This window comes from Dendrobates tinctorius, unplaced genomic scaffold (genome assembly GCF_039654945.1).
Source record: "Dendrobates tinctorius isolate UK_male_01 unplaced genomic scaffold, ASM3965494v1 ptg000250l, whole genome shotgun sequence".
Classification (NCBI taxonomy): Eukaryota; Metazoa; Chordata; class Amphibia; order Anura; family Dendrobatidae; genus Dendrobates; species Dendrobates tinctorius.
The window spans coordinates 64,822,747-64,840,000 of NW_027361917.1; the positions used below are offsets into that span (position 1 = coordinate 64,822,747).

Here is a 17,254-nt window from a genome sequence, read left to right on the forward strand (position 1 = left end):
CCCTTCCCACTGAGTAGTGCCCCTTCAAATTCCCAGCCGCTAGGTGTAGGTTGGACACTTGCGGATGGAATACTGGACCCTGGGAGAGGATATCCGGGAGCTCCGGCAGAATCCATGGCCGAGTCACAGACTTCTTCCTCCACCAAGGAAACCACGGTCTCCCAGACCAGAATGGGGCTATCAGGATTATGCAAGCCTTGTCTTCTTGAATATTCCCCAGCACTGTCGGTATAAGATTCAGTGGGGGGGGTGTAGGCCAGGCCAAAGTTCCACGAGACTAGGAGAGCGTCCACTGCGTACGGGTTTTCTCTGGCATCCAAAGAACTAAACTGCTGAAGTTGTCTGTTCTTTCTGTTGGCAAACAAGTCTATTTCAAGATCTGTTTGAATATGACCCCGTTCAGTACCCACTTTCCTTGTTGCGGCTTAGGAGATCGGCCGTGTTATTGTGTATCCCTTTATATGAAGGAATGTAAGGGGTAATAAATGAACCTCGGCTATCTGATTGTCTGAGAGAAGCCTAAATGTCGGCCCTGTAAGGACATAAGGAAACTACTTGGGGCCGCTCCACAGGTAATAGCTCTTTTAAATTAGACGAGTAATCTTGCTCAGATAGTGTCCATACCCCCTGGGCCCACACATTCCCCATATGCGCCCTCCAGCTCCAGGGACTAGCATCCGTGGTTATGACTTGGGAGATATGATCTACCTAGGGAACCCCTCTACAGGTACGGTATGTGTGTCCACCATCGTAGTGATTGCACTGACTCGTAGGATAATGTAAATTTCCTCTCGAGGTACCCTTCTAGCTAAAGGGCACCTAGAGAGGAAATTATTTGAAATTTAGAATCCATCCCAACTCCTGAAGGTTGGATATTAGTTTTCCTAATTGTGCGGTGCAATGTGATTCCTCATGTCCCACAATTAGCAGATCATCTAAATAAGGGATTACAAGAATATTCTGTTCATGTAAATGTGCCATAACTTCTGCCATTATCTTAGTAAAAACTCGAGGTGCCACAGTAACCCCGAAAGGGAAGTGCTCCGGATTGGAAATGGCTTACTATTCCACCAAATCAAACTGCTACTCTTAGAAACTGCTGGTGGTCTGCGTGTATTAGGACGTGATAGTAAGCGTCTTTAAGGTCTAAGACCACCATTAAACATCCGTTGAATAATAGCATTATGGCAGATTTAATTGACTCCATCTTGAAGGAGCGAATTAAAATAAATTTATTAAGGCCTTTGAGATTTATGATGGTACGGAAGGAGCCATCTGGCTTCTTGACCAAAGGAGGGGAATTAGCATCCCTTATCACTTTGTACCTCTGGAACTTTCACCAGGACTCCCTTCTGCTGAAGTTTCCGGACCTCAGACTCCAGTGCCAGTTCTGTAGTTGAAGAACGAACGGGAGTCAAAATAAATCTATTATGTGTTTCCCAGAACTCAAATCTTAGCCCTGTCTTAATGACGCTCCGAATCCAATGGCTATTTGAAATATTTGTCCAGGCTGGATAGAAGTGTAAAAGCCTGCCTCTGACCTGGTCCGTCAGTCATTGTGGCTTTCTGAAGTCACGGGAAGAATTGAACATATATCCTCTACCATTCCTCCTGCAGCTGTCGTATCTGGATCTCTCTCTATTCGACCTTCTTTGGTCGAACCACCTTCTATTAGAGTCCCTCCTGTATGGGGGGTATACTCAAGTAAGGGTACCGTTTTCCGCTATCGCCCGCTTTTTCCAATAACTCGTCTAGCACTGAGCCAAATAGATGTCCCCCTTCATAAGGGATATTCCTGGCCAACACTTCAGCCATATGGCTCTGCAGGCAGCATTAGACAGAGTCGCTGATCTGGCCGCTAGTTTTACAGAGTCTGCTGATGCGCCCCTTAAGGAACCCATCCGCCCCTTCTGTCTAGCGGATCTTTTAAACTACCTAAGTCCTCGAATGGTAGAGAGGTTCTTTTACAAGCTTTGGCCACCGCCGCATCAAGCTTTAGGGCTTTATCCCATGCGGCTGACCCTGTTCCCACCTTTTAAACGCTGACGGTAAGGAACCCTTTCTTTCAGGTTTTTTCCGTTCCCGAGTAATCAGGGAATTTATTTTATCAATGACTGGAAAGGATCTACGAGTCTTCCTGTTTAGTCCTTTAAACATAAGATCCTGCATCGATCTTTCTGACTGGGGCTCCTCAATCCCCATAGTACTGATCACTGCTTTCACGAATCGATTTATCTGGTCACGCGGGAAACATGAGCGAACTCCCCTGGCCTCTGAAGACGACAAGGATGAAGGGGATGAATCTGATTTTAATTCCCCTGAGTCGCTCCCTAAATCTGTAATCGGGAGCCCGGGTTCTACCTCTAACCAGTCTTTCCTCTGATAGGGCTTTTAACTGTACCCCTGACCTCCCGTCTGACCAACTCCCTCAGAGTGGTGGTCAGGTCAGGAGTCTCTTCCGCTACTAGGTTCTGGATGCACGGTCTGCACAGCCTTTTCCCGTGGCCATCAGGGAGTGGAACCCCACACTCCGCACACTCCCTGTGATTGTTTTTTGCGGAACCTAAGGGGAGACAATATATCGCCAAGTGAACTTTCACGGAGATCACTTACCCACGGCCTGAGAGTGGTACCTTAACCTGCGGGGGGGTCCTTCCCAGCCGATGATGTATCTCTGCGGCCTGAGGACTTGCCGGACTTAGACCTCTGACCGGACTTGGCTCCTGTAAGGCGGCTACTGCCACTAGACCGCCGTTGGGAAGCTGATCCAAAGGGCTTCCCAGAGAGAAGCTGCTGCGGGTGCTCAGGCGAATGCTACTGCTGTTGCTGCTGCGCTGCGATGCTTTAAATGCATGATCCCAGCTGTGGCCTGGTCTCCCATTCTGGTCCCGGCCCAGTCTCAAGCTGCTTAGCGGCACTCACGCTCAGCCTAGAACGGCCGGTGGCCCTGGAAAGCACCTTGACACCCTTGCAGCTCCTTTAATAGCCAGCAGGCGAACCCAGGTGGCCTGCCCGGTACTGTAATGTGCGCTGGGAACTCCCCCACCGAGACCGCGTCCTCGCTAGACGATGCCCGTTTACCGGGCCGCATCCCCCCGCCGGCGTCCGCCCAGCCCGGTGCAGCAACACGCCACCCAGAAGAGAACGGCAACGCAGCCTCCACAGCGCATGCCCAGCTGCGTCACCGGACCGCGCCATCAGGGGCTGCCCCCTTCTGTCGCGTCACTCCGGCCGTGACCCGACGGCAGCGGGCAGACGCCGAGACCGCAACCGCCGCCTCCACCTCACAGCAAAAGCCCCACATGGCCGCCAACACCCGTGAGAGGCAGGAGTACCCGCCCCGGACGCTGCCAGCCGGCACAGATGCCGAGGAGGAAAAAGCCCCCCCCCCCACGCGTATACTTACCAGTACGCGTGGCGATGAGCCCCTTAAAGTCAAACACCCCCCCCGGAGGGTGCTTTGTCCTGCTGCCGCCTCACCAGCAGTCCCCCTGCCGTGGGCGTCTCCAGGACACCGGACAGGCCGAGGCAGGGGCCCTCCGGCTGCCTGAGTCGACCAGCCAGGCCTGGGAACATCTTTGATCTTCTGCAGGTATGTCTGAAGAGAATTCCCTGTCAGGGACAGGAAACCAACTGAGGTGGGAGAGAGGGCCGCCCTTTTTATGTCTGTAGGTTTCCTGTCCCTGAAGGGCGGATCCTCTCTCTTGTGGTGCTGTCATGGCGACTGAATAAAAGCTTAGTGGCAACTTATAAAGCCTGAAGTTATGAATGTTTTTGCTACACTGCGTACTATAAAGTTGGTGGCAAGTTCTCATGCACATGTTATATCACTTACATTGCAGCCATTGATCCAGGGTGTTATCGATGGTACATTTCATCACTGGCAAAAACTCAGAGTTCATAAACAGTCCACGGTTAGGGTTCCTTTTCATCCTTTCCTGAAGGTTCTGTGAACTAAAAAACTCTAGAACCAACTTGATCTGCCATAGTTCAAATGTTTCTGTTGTTTCTCTTCTTTCAAGTCTTCTCACAGCCTTTGCAATAAAGAAAAAATCCAAGTCAAATCATTTCTCGAACATACACATGAGAGCGAAATGAAGGCGATTGTACTATCTGGACCACAAAGACCAGCTCACACTGGGGGGGGGGGGGTCACTTAGCATCCTACATTGTCTTATGTATAATATTAGACATAATTACATTAAATGGGTTGTTCAGAAATAAAAATGTGTCCATTATAATCTAAAGGGATCTCTATTCTTGTCCACGTGTTGCGTTTGGTATTGCAGCTAAGCTCCCATGAAGTACAGAGTACTGGGCCGTCACACCCGTGGACAATTGTGGCACAACTATTGGAAGGAAGCAACCATGCTTTTCTATTCTTGTACAACCCCTTTTTAACAGCAGCACAGTCGGTCTGATTATGGTAATACACCACAAGTGCAAAGATATCGGAGGTTATAGTCAAACTGAAGATTCGCCTATTAACTTGAAAACGTATAATCCTTCCTAATCCAGAATACTCAATCATCCTAAAAAGGTTATCCCGTTTAGAAAACCCATCGGGGGATGCTAAGATAATACAGAAGGGTCTTACTTTGGGGGACTAGTCAGTCCTGCATTACACAGACGGCCCATGATTTGAATGAACCCTGTAGTATATCTAATTTCCCTTATTACCAGATAACTGAAGTAAAAACACAGTCTGATGAACAAATTAAAAGTGTCACATGTGAGGAATGTATAATCTTACCTGGTCAATTGCTATGTAGGCAGGAAGCATTTCTGGATTCTCTTGAGTTACACATTCATACAAGATTGATGAAAACAAGTCCAAAATTTCCTGTTTCTAATTAAATAAAACATGATACAATTATTTTTTTTTTTTTTTAACATGCAGGATAAACAAGTAGTACTTCATACTAAAATATTGCTGGACATGTGACAGCTTAATAGTTATTAAAAATGAAACATTGATTGATGCATTTGATATCTCCAGTTGTTACTTGTATGCAGACCAATATAAGCAAGTTTGCTACGTTTCTCAGGCTTGTAGACAAACGTATGATAGGTGCATTGATTGGTATAAAAAGGAGTGTAAAACCAATTTTACTCATGTACTCTCTGTGCCTGCTATACAGTGAAGTTTTAGAAAAACAATTTAAAAAGTACCTAAAAACTTTTTGTCATGAATCGGGGGTGTGCAGTTGCCCCTAGTTTGTCAGGGATTTATTATATCCCACTTTCCAGTTCAGGTTTAGGAACTTGCAGCTCTCTGGCACCCCCCTACCCTCAGGTCAGTCAGGGAACTACACCTAGGATAAGGAGTCGCCAGAAAGGCTGCCTTGCTGTTTACTGGCTATTGGGCACTCTGCAGTGAGGGCGGTATGTATATCCCCGGTCTCAAGCAGGAAATACACATGTAAAACCTCCGCGCCGTCACTGCCAGAATCTCCCAAATACCCCAGAGCACACTTTGCTGCCACCAGCTCCTTGTTCTACAATAAAATCAATATCGGGTCAGGAGCCAACCTGCACGGCAGCGCAGTTTTAGCACTGAAGTTGTGGCAATACGTTTATAGAGCAAGGAAAAGGAAACTAGTAAATTAATATAGGCAGTGTTTGTAATAGCTTTTATATTTTTGTAAACGAGACAACTTACAGTATATAAAGGCAATTACAAAATAAAAATGTATTAAAAGATGATCTTGCGCTTATCAGTCAATGGTACGCCATGTGGAGGAGGGGAACCTTCCCAGAGCGACAGGTCAAAATGCACAGCTTTCCATAGCTGGTTCCCTGGCAAAAGACGCCTTCCTACTTGAGCCCGCTAGTCTTATGCCTTCCCCTGGGTGACCTCACTGGGTAGGCGGAGCTATGGAATGAACTCCCCTTTTGAAAGTTAATAACAAACTTATGAGAGCTATAACTCTGGCCGTGAGGCACGCAGAGTGACGGCAGGACTATCATTTTCCTTATTATGAAATTACCTTTCATTTAAGTTTAAACATGCCGTGGCTGTGTGGCTCGGTCGGGTAGAAATAAGTTTCGTGGATTCTGGTGATTGCCGAAGTTTTAAACCCCACCTGTGGATAGCTTTTATGATGTAGATTCCAAAAATATAGGTTTCCTACTTCTATGCCTAATCTGTGTTATTATATACTAATTGGAATGAACAAAGAAACTTCCAAAACCATGTGCTTCTAACCTTCTGCTTCAGGTTTGAGCCGGCCATAACAGGGTCTCACGTTACACAAAGCTGGAGTAGCCAGAGGGAGGGGAAATGTTGTTGAGCTCTGTGTCCTTTACAAACCAATGGGAGGAGGGAAAGTGACTCACAGAGCAGAGAAAGAGGGGGGGGGGGGAGCTGAAAGGGTGATCACTGGAGCATGTCATTGACATACCAAGGAGCTGCAGCCGATAGCTCCGTTTTTATAACAACTAGAACAATAAGAAATACTTAATATTTCCTGATTTTTTTTTATTTTTTTTTTTCATTATAGATCAGCCTTTGCAAAGTTAAGAATTGTTGAAATAAACCTCATGAACCTTATTTTGCCTTCTTCTCTCCCAAAAACATGCTGCAGTTCTGTCTTATCTGTTCAAACACGGAATAATCTGCTTTCAACTGCTGCTTAGCAAGAATCCATACCCTATTTACAATTCGAGATCAGCGAATTTGATCGGGTCCCTGCTTATTCGGCAAGCTATAGCGCTTACTGAATAAGCTACAGTGGAAACCCGGATACATGAAGTGCTCCCGATAATCAGCTGTTCGGCTCCGCAGCTGCATGTGTTGCGGCTTTGTCACACTCACAACACATGCATGGAGAGCCTTTGTGTTGTGCTAGCCATGCATGTGCTGTGACTGACACAGCTGAAACACATGCAGCTGCGGAGCAAACAGCTGATCAACCGGCGCACTATTTGCTCATATCTACTTACAATCAGAATATGGAACATTGACTGTGAGTACAGGTGAGGGGAGCAGAAAGGCTGAAACAGGAAGAGGCCCCAATGCACACTCTTAGTGGATTCTTGCTGCACAGCAGATTCTTAGGGTGCTTGAACTAACTAGACAAAGTAACAATGTTTGGGAGAGGAGGTATAAAATAGTGAAGTACATTACAAAAAACACTTTCCAAAAGCTTGATCAATATTAGACAAAAAAAAAAAAAAAAATTATTCTTCAACCCCTTCAACCCGAAGCCTGTTTTCACCTTCCTGACCAGGCCAATTTTTTCAATTCTGACCACTGTCACTTTATGAGGTAATAACTCTGGAACGCTTCAACGAATTCTGCGATTGTTTTCTACTGACCTATTGTACTTCACGATAGTGGTAAAATTTGTTAAATAGGACTTGTGCTTATTTGTGAAAATATCGGACATTTGGTTAAAATTTCGCAATTTTCAAACTTCATTTTTATGCCCTTAAATAAGTTATGTCACACAAAATAGTTAAAAAATAACATTTCCCACATGTCTACTTAACATCAAACAATTTTTGAAGCATAAATTTTTTTTGTTAGGAAGTTAGGTTAAACGTTGACCAGCGATTTCTCCTTTTTCCAACAAAATTAACAATCATTTTATTAGGGACCACATCACATTAAGTGAATTTGAGGAGTCTATATGACAAAAAAAATACTCAAAAGTGACATCAATCTAAAAACTGCACCCCTCAAGGTGCTCAAAACCACATTCAACCACATTTAAACAGGAACTGAAGCAATGTGGAAGGAAAAAAAAAAGGAAAATTTAACTTTTTTTCACAAAAATGTTATCACGCTTTCCCCTCTTTTTTTTTTTTTAACTGTGTATTTTATTAACATTTTTAAACAGATACAGAAAAAGTACATGAATGTATAGATATGTCTCACAAGCTTGTTAGCAATAACTGTAAACCAGAAATCAGTATACATATCTTAATATCCACTAATACAATGAAAACAGGGAATATGACAAGACGAACAATACAATACTAGACAGGGAAATATAAGGAGGGGGGGGAAGGAGCGGGGAAGGTGAATATTTCAGGCTTCCATCAAGGCCAAGTTTCACTGTTATTCTTTATTGGCCCAATAAGTGTCCCAGAGTGACCAAACACTTTCAAAAAGATCTACCGTGTCATTTGACAAGGCAGATAGATACTCCATCCTTCTCACATCTTGGATCCGAGAATGGAGATCGGCAAGTGAGGGTGGGTGGGCTAACCTCCAGTTACAGGCAATTAAACACCTGGCGGCTGTGGTCATATGCAACAGTAACCGCTTCACTCTCTTCCCCAGCTGAACAAGTGGTATATTTAATATGTAGAATTTAGGATCCAAGGGAACCCGAAGGTTAGTTACTTTATAATTAAGAGATTGCACCAGCCTCCAGAAACCCTGGATATTGGGGCATACCCAGAATATATGCGGTATGTCTCCTCCTGTAGCTCCACACCTCCAACAATTGTCAGGGATAGTTGGGTTTAGTTTATGTAGTAGTGATGGGGTGTGATACCAATACATAATTAATTTATACTGATTTTCCTTATAAACATAGCACGAAGATGTCTTTGAGGCAGTATCCCAGATCCGTTTCCACGTACACAAGGGAATGGTCTCACCAAGAAAATCTTCCCATTTCCTCATATAGGTGTGATTTGGCTTGTCTTCTGGGCATGGGGCAACTAAAATACGATATATATCTGAGATGAGGCCTTTAGTAGAAACCCCAGCTCTGCATAATCTTTCAAATAGTGTAGGGATAGAGACTTCTAAGGAGGCAAAAAGGGAATGCATCAGGTGTCTTACTTGTAAATACCGATACTGGAAATTGCCAGGGAGATTGAATTTAGCAGATATGTTGGCGTAGGGGAGGAGGACACGCTTTCCCCTCTTTTTTAAATTTGCTGCCCGGTGTCCTCACCCCAACTTCCGGTCTGCCCTGGAAGTACCTTCCTCTGCACTGACCTCCCCGGACGTGTCATCAGGGGGCGCTTCGGTGTGTCTCCAAGTGCACCGACCAGAAAATCTGGAAGCCCTTCACTCAAATCTGGTGCGGCAGTTGCGCTCCCCCCTGCTCACCCTGCAAAACCCTTCAGTCCCAGGGGTGGCGGCTTCAGGGCACCACACCAGTGGCCTCCACACTGCCTGAACCGTACTGGCCGGCCCTGGGTCACCTTCATTCAGAACCTTCATCCAGGTACCGCTGAACTGAAGGTTCCCCGTCAGGGACAAGAAACCAACTGATGCAAGGGACAGGTACCGCCCTTTTATCTGTAGGTTTCCTGTCCCTGTAGGGTGGATCCCCTCTCTCCGTGGTGCTGTCATGGGGGAAGGAGAAAGTCAGGTTTCTCAAGGCAGGTTTCAAAATGGTAAATTGTGTCCTTTTGGATTCCCTTCTTGCAGCATTCTCTGCACTTTTTTATGATATTCCCTTCTTCGCTGTTTTGAGGGCCTCTCCTGGAAAATGTTGACCTCGTATACGGCACCATCAGTTTCAGAAGTACTGGGACCTTCACCTTTTTGAGTGCCAAACATTAAGGCTTTCATGCCTACCTCCTAAAGCAGAAGGAAGGTCCCTGTATTGCTTGCAGATCAAGACCGCACAAAAGCATTGTACAGTGCCATCTGTACAATGTACAAGGCCAATGTTTTGTATCATAGTTTAGCTTTTCGTAAGGCACTGCATGGTTTGAGGCATGAGAACACCTCCCATGTACTTATAATCCTAGCTATAATCTCGCTTTGGGCCTTGTGTTGTGGTACCTTAGACAGTGACAAAGAAGCTGTTGGCAAAGTGTTCGATGGTCAAGATAAGGGCATTCCAATTGTCATTATACTTGACCACCAGCATGTTCTCACTGTATTTGGGCTCTGCTTTTGCCCTTTCTCAGCATTTGTCAAATTAGCGGCTTAGGGAGGCCTCTCAGATTTTTCGCACGGTGCCACATGCAACTGTACCTCTGAAAGAGATGGTCATATAGATTGAGATGCTGGTGTAAAAGTTATCTATGTAGAGGTGATAATGATAACCCTTATCCAGCACTGGGTGCAGCAATTCCCACACAATTTTCACACTCACGCCCAGGACAGGGGGGCATTTGTGAGGTGGGGGTCAAACTGGGTGTCCTTCCCTTTTGTAGATGTTAAATCTGTGGGTGAAGCCTGAGGTGATTGTACAGCTTAATTCCTCTTACTGGGCAGGTTTTGTAGAAATATTAGCCTCCCTTTGAAATAATCCAGAGATTCATCTATACAGATGTATAGCTGTATTGTACGCCTCAGCAAATTTTCTGCTTAAGTGGTCAACTACTGGCCGAATTTTACATAGAGGATAGTCTCGGGGAGGACACTACGCATTATCACTATAATACAATGTAGTGATATATATATATATATGGATGTATGACCAGCAGTACATTAACATCTGCCCTTAGACTGCAGATCTCCACACAGGTCATGACCTATTAACCTGTGAAGGCAGTCTCCTGTCTCCAATCTCACCAGGGGGCTTTACTGAGAACCACAAAGTGGAAACATTTCACACCTTCCAGCTCTTTTGATGGAGAGACGCCAATTGCAGCACAACACTATCTATGAGAAAGGTCACACAAATAGTGTTCAAAGAAAAATAATGTATTCACTGGTAAAATAGCCATGGTCCAGTCACAAACCAAGGATTAAAATATTAACATAAGAGTCTGGTCTAGAAACCTGATCTTAGAGTAAATCTATAAATTAGGCCTACACAAAAAGAAAAAGGGTTCACAGTGAGGGGCAGCCTAGCTGATGTGCTCCATTTCATATTCCCCCCTCCCTCGGGGACAGAATACCAGACTGCAAAGTTCAATATTTCTGTACATTTTCTCCCTTTATTTTATCACTGTTTTTGCATATTTGTAAGTCACTTTTTATCTCCATTTTTATATACTTTTTATTGTAAGCACTGTACCTTTTACATTAAAGCTTAAAACTTTAATAAGTCTGAACCTTATTGCTCTAAAGAATCCATAGCCTTAGAGTGTGTGCTCCTGGTGATTGGCACATAGTAGTAGTAGTACTTCCGGGACTCATTGCCCGTGGGTTCGGAGAGTGGTGGCAGCGTGTATGAGCGGGTTGTGTGGTCTGTGTCGGGGTGTGATTTATGCTCCCACTGCAGCATAGAACAGAGGTTGAATGTTGGACTGAGTTACATGCTGAGTTACATGTTGAGAAGCGGGTACGTGACAAATTGGTGGCAGCGGTGGAATATACGAATATATCCCCCCTGGTAATTCGTGACAAATTGGTGGCAGCGGTGGGATATACGAATATATGCTCCCTGGTAATTCATGACAGCGGTGGGATATACAAATATATCCTCCCTGGTAATTCGTGACATACAAACATTTTTGGATCGCTTCAAATCGTGTCCATAAAGGAATACTGGTGTGCTGTAGAATATCAGTACTCCAGTATTGCCCAATCTCTCGTTTCTGACTATGTCCATATCCAGCACAATGGCCCAAAAATGTCAATTTCTCCTGCATTTACAGGGGTCCAACTAGCGCATGATGTGGGATTTGGGGTGAAAAATTGATGGGCACACAAATATGTCAGGGCCACCATAAGATTTATTATTTCCTTGCTGAAAAAGAATTTGAAAAAGTCAATTTCAGTGAGGCCTCCAACATCAAATTGGATTCCTGCGCTGTCGATGAAATCTGGAATATCAGGCTGATAATTTTCAGGGGGTGGAATCCATATGGGATCGATTGCTGTAGGGGTCGCCTGGGTACTAGAGAGCCTTGCTGTTGGTCCTTCCTCAACAGATGAGGTGGAAGAGAAATAGAGGAATGTGGGATCTTCTTCACTGCCTGGTTCCGAGTCCGAGGCAAGGAAACCGTATGCCTCTTCTGCTCAATAGCGTCTTCTTGACCAATGGGAAATTTTTATTTTATTCTTCAAAACACTGGAGATGTGGGTAAATGATGCTTTTATACATGTATTGTGTGGGGCTTGTGTAAAGGGTACTATTTATCATAAAAAGAGGGAAAAAAGAAAAAATTAGAACACCTACATGAAAAAAACAAAAAGAAAAAAAAAAGTTTGTATATATATAAAAAAAAAAAAAAATTTTGTGACATTCACTATACTAACGGCCTACCTATAAAGTTACGTGGCGCTAAGTATTCTTTTTTTTTTTGTAAAAGAAAAGTGGATGTTACTAGCACTGTTGTACGCTTCCCTAATGCACTAAGAAGTTACCATGAGATAATTTTTTTTTTTTTTTTCAAAAGAAAAAAGGCTACCTCCCTAACTCCAAAGCTACTCTGTACTAACTACTAATCGGACGTCACTTGCACTGCACCGTCTGCTACTCTAATGTGCTACCTCTAAAGCTACTCTGTACTATTTTTGTTTTCTAAAAGAAAATGGGACGTTACAAACACTGACATCTGCTACTCTAACCATATCTAAAAAATAAAAAGTCCCTTGGCGCAGATTCTGATAAGCAGCGATACTGATCAGAGCGCTGCGCCAAGGGAAGAGCACGAACGCTAAGTGCAGGACGCCGTGCAAAAAAAAGTCGCCAAAAATACAAATGGAGTGGTGGGGACTGGGGGATAACTGGAACAGGGATTGGGGAAATGTTGTGATCACAGATCGGTCACACAGCAGCCATTACACAGCACAGATCGCAGGAGGTTCGCACTGGCCACCAATGATTTTTCTTTCTACAGTGCTGTGCAAATTAATTGGGACAAAGCATTTTTTTTTTTTTTTTTTTTAAGTAAAATCATAAGTTGGTTACCAGTCAGTGATTCAAACCAGTTTTAACTGCTTTGAACAGGTGTGAGTGCCAGATGTGGGCTATTGAAACCGCATCAAAGAAAGAGGGCCGACAAATAATGCAGCATTACGCCAAATGTCTGTAAGGGGTTAAACTAACCACATTTCTCTTTTTAAAATCTGAAAATGTGGAATTTTTACCTTTAAACTTTGAAAAAGTAATTGCACGGAGAAAATACTAGCAAGTAATGTGCACTACTGAATGCAAGTAAACACGCACGGTCCGTTCCACTTTAGCATTTGACCGGCACTTGGCCCAACTGTTTATGATCTCGGCAAATCTAATCAAGCTTCATGCCCCATAGGGTCATTGACTGCATTTTGCAACCACTTCACTGTTTTTCCAGTAGAAAGAATCTCTTGCACACGGCCTTGTAAAAGCCATGATGGAAGAGTTTTATTTTGTAGCTACACTATTCTTGTCACAATAAAGCTACAACATTACCGTGACATTTTACAACTCTTGTGTCACAGTGTCAACAAATAGAATTTAACAAGCTTCATAATTACCTGGCCCATGTCAGATAAAGGTTTACAGAAATATTCTGCAAATGACAGGAGTGCTGGATCAGATGTGAAAGCAGAAATGGCCTCAGGCTAAAGAAGGAAAAAACAAGCCATTTAGCAGGAACAGTGCATACATTTATAGAAGGCAATAAACAAGATCTGTCACCCATTCATAAAAAGGTTAGGATGGAGCTGAAACAGTAATGTAGATAGGAGGAGACAGAGGGCAGCGCTCTGTCTCTAACTCCTCCCCTCACCATGGAATCTTATCAGCACCAACTGTCATCTATCTCAGTAATATAACAATCTGTCTTCAGTGAATACAGATTTTAACCAGGAATTGAGAATTTTGGAAATAATCAGTCTAGAAAAAAGCAGCTTTCTCTGATGAGATACATTACAAAGTTGTTTATTTTCATTTGTACTATTGATATACTAAATAAAAAGAACGAGGATTACTCTTTAAGGATGCGTTCACATGTCACTTTTTTTGCGGCGGTTTTTAACATGCGTTTTTGCAGTGAAAACGCAAAAAAACAGCATCCCATGCAGTCCTATGGGATTCCGCAATGCTGGACTAATGCTGCGGATTTTCCCGCGGCGGAAACGCATCGCGGAAAAATACGCAGCATGCGCATTAATTTTGTGGAATCGCGGGGATTCTGCCCACATAGGAATGCATTGTTCTGCTTACTTTCCGCATGTGGCTGTTCCCACCATGCGAAAAGTAAGCAGAACATTTGCGGATGGTACCCACGGTGTGGAGGAGAAGAGACTGTCCTCCAGGCCCTGGGTACCATATCCCCGTAAAAAAATAGAATAAAAAAAATAAAAAAAATCGGGTTATATTCACCTTCCGGCGTCCCGTGCAGCCTTCCCGGGCCTTAGTGATGCTCCCATTCCCAGTAATGCCTTGCGAGACCTTAGATGATGTCGCGGTCTCGCGATACTGTAGCGGTCCCTATTCCTCACGAGACAGCGACGTCATCAAAGGTCTCTCAAGGCATTACTGGGAACGGGAGCATCACTGAGGCCCGGGAAGGCTATAATAAATAGTGCATAAAAGCATCTCACTAAGTTCCATGTATCCGCATCACATCACCCAATATTGCCTGTTGGTGCCCTTCTAAATGATTTCTTTCAATATGATAAAAGCGAGTCTGTCAACTCCAAAATGCATTTTAAATGTGCTCTACAGTGTTGTAGGGGACTTTACCCCAATAACAATCATACCTGCAATGTACCTGAAACAATGCATGAGAAAATAACATTATGCAAATGAGGAGGCTTCGGAGCACCCTTGGCGTGGCCAATAGCTTGGGGCACCGTTACTCCTCAAAATTAGCATATTGGGGGTCCTCCTCCGCCTCGGATTTACAGTGTGGGGATTGACTGAATGCTGCCAGCGTGCATGTCCTCTTCCCAGTCTCCTTTCTTCTCATGCTGTCTGCTACACTAATACCCAGAAGTGTAGCAAGCAGAGTCAGAAGAGAGTGGACAGAGGATTACCTGTACTGGCAGCAATCAATGTTTGCTCTAAGAATCGAGCACTGTAAATCAGAAGCAGAGGAAGGCCCCCAATATGCAAATAAGGCGTAATGAGGCAACAAACTAGTGATGGACCAGTCAGTCCAGCTCGGCAGGCAGGAAGTACCCAGCAGGACATACCTCCAAGACTTGTCACCTAGTTCCTAGCCCAGTTTTTATCCATGTTTTTCTCTGCTGCACTGAAATGTTTCAAAGTAAAACAGATGTCTGTAATGAGGGAGCCAGTCCTTGATTTGGGATGCGTTGCAGGCAGCATGAATCACATGACAGATTATCTTTTAAGGGGCTATACAAGCTTTTTAATTTATCCCCTATTAATTGGTCTCAATGGTTAAATCCCTCAACATTCCAGAGAATGGGGATGCTGAAAGGAGAGGAATTTGAGTATGTGCACCTCCTCTCCAATTTTCTCTATGAGACTGCAGAAATTTGCCAAGTATAGCACTCTGACAGCCTTCTACAAAATCAATGGTGCGCATGCCTGACCTCCATTCCATTTAGATGGGGTGGTGCAGGCCCTCGTTCTTCAGAATGCTGTGGACCCAAGCAGTCGGGCCCCCAGTTACCCCTATCAGGAATAAAGGTTTACTTAAAAACGTAGTCAAAGCTTTCTTTGTACAGCTAATTGTCAGAAATGACAAGCAGAGAAGTGGGATTACAGCCAGCTGGTTTCCATGAAATTGTGCACAGCGGCAGTCACCCCACCCATCCTCTTCCTAGAACTCTGACAATGAGGTTTTGTCACCTACATAAACACAACATCTAGAATTACATGTGAGACATCTGCTGTCATACAACATTCCCACACCTTGACAAATGTCTCTTTATCCATCACTTCAAATAGAAATGCAGCGATCAAATACATGGCAGCCTCATGTGACTCTTGAAACCTCTCAAAGTCCACTCCTGATGTAGACCAGAGTTTTCTGTGACAGATCAGTGAAAGACTTCCATTGCCATCATATGCTATGATGTGGTCTCTTGGAGTGGACCACCCCTCTAGAAGACCTTTTTCATTGCATTTTTAGAGATCAGGTTATTGTGAGATAAAAAAAAACACGGAGATCTCAGTGACACACATACATAGCAAAAAAAATTGGAACAGCACCGAATAAATTAATCCCTGGTGCAAGGGCGCCCCAAACAAATATCAGTTTGTAATGAGAATAGCAATATAAAAAGTAGGCAGCACTCCCCAAAAACATTTTTGTGAAAAAGTGGACTTTATTAGGACATATGTTGTGGCAACTTGGGCTAATAAAGTCCACTTTTTTATATATATTAAGGAAAGGTCCTGATGGTAAGTATAATCGGGAGGTGTAGTTGATAAAAAGTCATCAGGGAGTACAGATTTCTGTAAAGCGCATGTGACTCGTGAGTTGGGAGCTCTTTGAGCCTGTAGACTTGCTCTACTTTGGATTTCCTCAGGGTGATAGAGGGTGCCAATTTCAATATCCACATAGTAGGAATAAGGATTCTAGTTGAGGCCAGTAGGCGTCTAAGAAGAAATAGTTTGTTTATTGACATTTTGTCTGGGGAAAGGTGTAGTAGACATACTTTTGGTGTAATAGCCAGCCATGTTTTGAGGATCTGCTTTATGAAAGCAGGATCTCCGACCAGAATATTTTGATTTTGGGACGTGACCACGACATATGGTAGTAACATACTGAACTCAGAGAGGCATCTCCAGCACATTGAGCTATATGCCTTGTTGAAGTTATGAAGATTGGCTGGGGTGATATGCCACCTATTCAATATTTATATCCATTTTCTTGCATTCTGATGCATTTAGAGGAGAGCTTTGTGGCAAGTAGAATTTTATCCACCTCCACGGTCGAGAAAGATCTGTTTAGGTCAAATTCCTATTTGCTAAGGAATTGGAGCTTTTGGGTAAACAGAGACTATTTGATTGTATAGAAATGCAGTTACCCGGTTTTAATGCCTAGTCTGGGTCACGAGTGTCTCGATCCTTGTTGGGTATCTGTACGAGTTTGGTATATTTGGAATAAATTTAAAGAGGAGCATGAATCTGGGGAGGTGAAGATGATTTAATCAGGTAATGCATAGGAATGCTTCTAATTACTCTCTAGTGGCGATTAGTCCAGTCTCCAACAGGTCTTGCAGAGGATTATTGAAGTTGATTAATGAGTAAGGGAGGGTTTTATTTTGTATGTGTATAAGCGAAACAAGATCTTACCAGTAGGAGGGGAGAAGAAAAACGGGAACAATTCTCCCTCATGTGGGATGTTAACCAGATTTTATAAGTGACTGTGGTAAATGGGTTTTTGACTTTGAAAGAGTTAGTGCAATCGGCAGAGGAGAAGATAAGCTGTTGCAGAGGATATATTAGGTTTTCTACTTTGACATGAACCCAGA

General features: G+C 43.9%; 1 protein-coding gene across 1 annotated transcript in view; it reads right to left on the minus strand.

The window, feature by feature from the left end:
- Positions 1-17,254, minus strand: part of LOC141063596 (anaphase-promoting complex subunit 1-like) — a 40,996-nt gene that overhangs the window by 23,307 nt on the left and 435 nt on the right. Inside the window, exons 2-4 of the mRNA XM_073557725.1 lie at positions 13,334-13,420; positions 4,754-4,849; positions 3,836-4,034 (exon numbers count right to left, since the gene is read on the minus strand). Coding sequence (XP_073413826.1) covers positions 3,836-4,034; positions 4,754-4,849; positions 13,334-13,420 — 382 coding nt within the window. The remainder of the gene's footprint in view (positions 1-3,835; positions 4,035-4,753; positions 4,850-13,333; positions 13,421-17,254) is intronic.